Source organism: Anser anser, assembly GCF_964211835.1.
Source record: "Anser anser genome assembly, contig: HAP1_SCAFFOLD_452, whole genome shotgun sequence".
NCBI lineage: Eukaryota > Metazoa > Chordata > Aves > Anseriformes > Anatidae > Anser > Anser anser.
This window is the reverse complement of record NW_028154123.1, coordinates 49,338-55,337: the sequence shown is the minus strand read 5'-3', so window position 1 is coordinate 55,337 and position 6,000 is coordinate 49,338. Positions and strand designations below refer to the sequence as shown.

Genomic DNA, 6,000 nt, shown 5'->3' with positions numbered 1-6,000 from the left:
GCTGTAACCATGAAGCTCGGCCATGACCACGACCACACTCATGAGGCTCTACACCCATGCCCATGAACCTCTACACCCATGGCCATGAAGCTCTGCACCCATGAACATGACCATGACCGTGAAGCTCTGCACCCATGACCATGATGACCATGACCATGAATGTCTACACCCATGCCAATGCCCATGAAGCTCTACACCCATGGCCATACCCATGAAACTACACACCCACGAACATGACCGCGATCATGACCGTGACCATGAAGTTCTACACCCATGGCCATGCCCATGAAACTGCACACCCATGAACATGACCGTGATCATGACCATGACCATGGAGCTCTACACCCATGACCCGCCCCCCCCCACCCCCCCCCCCCACGTCATGTGCTCCTCCCTCCCGATAAATGCGATTGTTTTCCCGGCCGAGCCTTCGCGTCCTCCTTTTACAGCCCCCCGTGGCCTCCAGCAGGGCCTCCAAGGTGATGGGGGCCGGGCCTTCATCGGCCATAAACCTCCCCAGGGCTGGCTGGCCACGTGACCGCCCTGCTCGTTATCTCGGCCCTAACGAAGGCTCAGAGATAACACCGAGGCTCGCGGGATTTCCTGGGCCTCCTTCCTGTTGGCCTCTGCTCCTGGCCCAAAAAGCGCAATTTTTGGTCAGAAAACCCCCGTTTTTTTCAGTTTTTTTTAGAATAAAAATATTTTTCAGAATTTTTATCAGCCAGTGGTGATTCACGGCAATTCCTGGAGCAGCCCACAATAATAATAATAATTATCATTTTTATTTTTATAATTGCCATTGTCATTATTATTATTATTATTACTATAATAATAATATTATTATGACTATTACTATTATTACTACTATTACTTTTATTCTTACTCTTTTTCTTCTGATTATTTTTATCATTTCCTGAGTCCCTGAGTAGGTGTTCTGTCATTTCTATGCAAAAGAAGCAAATTTTGGGGGTGCCTGTGTCCTGGAGGATGGAGATTTACCCAGGGTGCCTTTATGATGCCTTTATTTAATTTTAATTTTAATTTTAATTTTAATTTTAATTTTAATTTTAATTTTAATTTTAATTTTAATTTTAATTTTAATTTTAATTTTAATTTTAATTTCTAATTTTAAATTCTAATTTTAGTTCTAATAACCTGATTCCGTTTTAATTCTAGTTCCAATTCTAATTCTAATTCTAATTCTAATTCTAATTCTAATTCTAATTCTAATAATTCTAATTCTAATTCTAATTCTAATTCTAATTCTAATTCTAATTCTAATTCTAATAACCTGATTTCATTTTTAATCCTAATTTTAATTCTAATTTTATTTGTAGTGCCTCAATTTCATTTTAATTCTAATTTTTGTTTCTGACTTTAATGCCTTTGTTTCAGGTAATCCAGGCCTTGGGAACTGCATGCCCATGCCTCTCCCTAGTTGAATCCAGTCAGGATGTAGGAAGACTCTTGATTTTTTTGAATTTTAACTTATTTTCAGTCTTTTGGCATCCCTCTGCTTCTTGCTACCACATCTTGGCTCAGTGCCAATGGGCAATAAACTCTCAGAAATGTGTTTTTTTATTTATTTTTTATCACATAGTATTGCAAATCAGGGAAACGCCTGGCTTGGACGCTCTGCGGAATCAGCAAAACTGTAAACCTTTAAAAATAAATAAAAATAAGCCATTTACGGCAGCGTGCAGCTGCCATTGGCCAGGTTTGTTAACAAATGACGTGCCCGGCTGATAACGAGACGGAATAAAACCAGGAATTACGGCCTCAAAACCGCAGCTGGAAAGGAAGGCGGGAGGGCTGTAAGGTGCGTTAGAATTTATTGCTTTCTTCTGTTTTTCTAGAAATTATGCTCCGCGGCTCCATCGTGGGAGAGCAGACGTTTAGAGCTCAAATTTCTTCATTTTTGGTGCTTCCATAATTGGCAATTAAAAAAAAAAAGTGAATTTTATGGTTGGTTGGGAGGGCCACCTTGCGCAAAAAATTGATTTTAATAAACTTTAATATTGATATTTTACCACCCCCCATTGATTAATGCTATATTTTAGGGCTCTTTTTTAAGGCTCTTATTCAATATTTAGCCAATAAGAAAGAAAATTGAAGAGAGGAAGATTTGTATTGTTTAGTGCTTTAAATGCATTTTTTTTTCTATATAACCGGAATTTCTTGGGGTGCTGGAGCATGGGAGGAGAAGAGATGTAAAAAGTTCAACCTGCTTTTTCACCAAAAAAAAAAGCTTTTTCAAAAGAATTCCCTTTGAGTTATTATTCTGAAATAGAAAAGTATTTTGGACTTATAATTTTTTATTTTTATTTTTTACAAATAAATGTGGTACTCTTTGCAAGGGCAAATCAATATCCTCCTGTAGAAAACACAAATTTTTAGTTGTTTGAAAAAATACTTTTTTCAAAAGTTTTTTTTTTTTGAAAACATATTTTTTTCAAAACCCGATTTTTCATTTTTGGTTCTTGAATTTCAGTAAAGATTGGCAAAAAAATCTGTAATTAGAAATAGTCAAAAATTCTGTGTTGAACATGCTTTTGCAGGAAGATGTAATGAATAACGATGTCCCCCACGTGGTTTGAATTGTTTGGAATGTGAGAATTATTGAAATTAATGCTTTTTAAAAATGCTATTTAAAAAAGATTTTCATTTTTTTTAATGCATACATTAAGGGCATAATTTAAAATAGAAATAATTGCCAGCTTTTCAAAAAATTGTTGTTTTTTTTTGGTTTCCTCACACAACGGTGTTTCTCCATAGATGGGAAAGGCGAAATTCAGCAAATTGGAAATAATTTTTATCACCCTCTTCTGCTTGGTGGTGGCTGTGGCTTGCGTCCTCATTGGCATTTTGGCGACGAGGGAAGAGGGAACAGAAGATACCAGTAAGTGTCAATTTTGGGGAAAAAAAATCACAATCTTGGAATTTTCAGATTAGCTTGGCAAAAATCCAATAAAGAAAAACAATGGAAATTTGCAGAAATTGGATTCTGGAGCTGAATGGGAAGGATTCCTTTGGAAACTGAGGGAATTCTTGTAATGCCTGTTGTTGGGGTCTTGGAAAATGTGGGAAAGCAAGAAAATGTGCATTCTTTTCCTTGTGTTTTTGCAAAAATTTACAGCGTTCTCTTCTTGGCAAGTCTCCCATTTTAATCATTAACCAAAGGTAAACCAGAGTCACATGCTGATAGCAGGAAATAACCAAAAATGTTAATTTTTATTATTTTATTACATCAGAAATCACTCAGAAACATCCTGAAAAAAATGAAAAAATGCAGGTTTTCTCTTTTTTTTTTTTTTTTTGTCGGTCGTAAAATTTTGTATAGCTGGAGACGTGGCCGCTGTTTGGAGGGGACGTTGGTGGTTGGGTGCTCTGGGGGCGAGAACCAAAAACCAGTTACGAGGGCATGGGAATAATTTGTGTTTTGGGTAATTTAAACGGTGTGAAATGTTCGTCCATGACCCGAAATTAACCTCTGGGTTCCTTCGCCTCACAGCATTTTCCCCAACCTGCCCGAGCGTGACAGCAGCCGAGAGGATCGACTGCATCCCGGATCAAGTCGCCACCAAGGTCTGGAAATACCCAAAAAAGGCATAAAAAAACAGGTTATAGCCAAAACCCAGGGCTGAAATTACTCACATTTCATAATGCTAAAATACATTATTTATATAAAAGCATCTTTTTAAACATTTTTTCAACCTGCAAGTGCCTAATTTTTCTTGGTAGTGTGCAAATACCAATTTTAACAACCAATTTTAACAAGTTTTAACAACCAATTTTTAAACCAATGTTTAACCAATATTTAAAAGTTTTAAACCAATGTTTAAACAAATACTTAAAAATTTTAAACCTGTGTTTCACCCATATTCAAAAATTTTAAATTAAAAACTTAAATTGAAAAAACACTATTTTTTAAACCAGCAAGAAAGCCCACACCATGGGTTGGGGTTGGGAACAAAATTAGGCCCAAATGAAGCAATTTGGGAAAAATTTCCTCTAGGCTTTGCTGCAACCTGGCTTCATGGCAAATCATGATATGCCAGAAGTGCTTTTTTTTTGCTGTGATGTCAGAAACGAACTCTATAATTATTTAATAATAATTTAATTATTAAATATTGCCGGATTTGAGAAGAAGAGGGAAATCTCGTTGCCATCACATCGCCTTTTTATGGCAAGTCCCACGTTGTGCGTCATTCCTACCATTTCATATCATAGGCATTAAACATTGCAGAATTTGAGGATAAAAACAGAGAATTTGGGAATTCTTCTGCCCACAGCAGTGCAGCAAAGATTTGGTGAAATTTTATTTATTTAAATTTCACGTTGTGCATTACCCATAAGAGTCCACTGATTTTTAAGCATCGAAAATTTCTTTCCTTATTGAAGACTGTAAAGTTGATTTGATGGAATAATTGAATAATTCTATAATAAGAAACAGAAGGCAAGTTTTTGTTGCCTTTTTTTCACTATTAAGTAGATTTTTGGCTAAATGTTGGCTGGGAAATTTTCAGTGTGTGGAAGCTCGTAGAGCCAGTTAGCATACATCTTCCTTTTCTTTTTCATCCAAAATACCCAAACAAAACAAACAAACGAAAAAATGAGCTCATAAAACTAGAATTATTGAGCAGAGAGGGATGGGGAGAAAATAGCCATTTTCTAGCCAGCCACAGGACCAAGGGAAATGTGCTGGAATACGAGCTTGATGCGACTTGCGAACACGCCCTGGTATCACCTACCATGACCAGCACGCGTGCTAGTTGGAGATTTCATCGTTCTTTTTCTGATAAAACCCTGCTCGATCTGGGGAATTTTACACACATACCAGCACGTGTACAGTCATGCCTTGCCTTGATCCTGGGGGCAGAGCTCAATGTTCAGCAGTTATTGCCGCTATCGAGGTTATCTCTGGATAAGCTCTTTATTTTTGGCCCTGGTGCCTCTATCGGCATTTGGGAGGTCGCTTTTATAGCCCGGAGGGCAGGGTGAACTTAAATATTTATGTAAAATTATAACTTTGATAATAGCACGGGCCCTTTCTTCGGGTGGACTCTGCTCCATCACCTGTGGTGGATGTGAACGATGTGTTCTCTACGATACGTGCTATAAAGCATACACTCTAAATTCCTACTTAAATGTGCTTATTTAAGCATTAATATTTAAATATTCTCCTCTAATATTCTTATTTAAATAGAAGGTATAATTGGAAGGTAGCAGAAAGTTGGAGAAAGAGGATGTTGGATGCCCCAGTGTGGGATAACCAGTTCACTTCTAATATTCAGTAGTTGTTTTCTGATATTTAATAGTTGTTTTCTGATATTAAATATTCATTTTAGTAATTTTCTGATATTCAATAGTTGTTTTGGCAGGCAGTTGAAATACTTTATAATCAATTTGGATACAAAGTGAATTTTGGTTTATCTTGGGTGGTTTTGTAGGCACATCTATGTTCGCTGCAAAATTGAGCCAAAATTCATAAAAATGAGCATTTCTTGGGCTTTTGCACAAAAGTGGGGGAAATTGGTGTGGTTTTGAGCTGCTCCAAATCCTGCCTGGTTCTGCATTGACTGAAATGGGGAGAAATCGGCATTGGGAAAGTCCTGGAGATCTTCACATTGGGTTGAGGACACTGGTGGACCTTTGTTCCCCATGAAATTCCCTGGGTATCATCACAACGATGCTTTGACCCCAGGAATGACGCATATTGCTAATGATAACAAAGATAATTGGATGCTTAAAGTAACAGAAGGCCCATATCTTGCTTTCAAACGTGACACTCATTCACAACGCGGGTGAACAACTTAATTCCTTCCAGAAAAGTGAAGGTATTTATTGGGCTGGAAAGTTTTATTGGTTTATTGGGCTGGAAGGGTTGCTGTCACTACTCCAACACGTGTGCTGTACATGACAGACTGAACTGCTTTTATTTTTTTATTTATTTTTATGCCTTTGCTTTAAATAAAGTCGATTTTATCTCCTTTTGAGGCT

At 37.3% G+C, this 6,000-nt stretch overlaps 1 protein-coding gene across 1 annotated transcript in view; it reads left to right on the top strand.

The window, feature by feature from the left end:
• The first annotated feature begins 6 nt into the window (after positions 1–6).
• Positions 7–6,000, top strand: part of LOC310890772 (maltase-glucoamylase-like) — a 36,422-nt gene continuing 30,428 nt past the window's right edge. The window contains exons 1-3 of the mRNA XM_083853104.1: positions 7–1,819; positions 2,776–2,899; positions 3,512–3,585. Of these exons, the coding sequence (XP_083709230.1) occupies positions 2,776–2,899; positions 3,512–3,585 (198 nt within the window). The 5' untranslated portion in view covers positions 7–1,819. The remainder of the gene's footprint in view (positions 1,820–2,775; positions 2,900–3,511; positions 3,586–6,000) is intronic.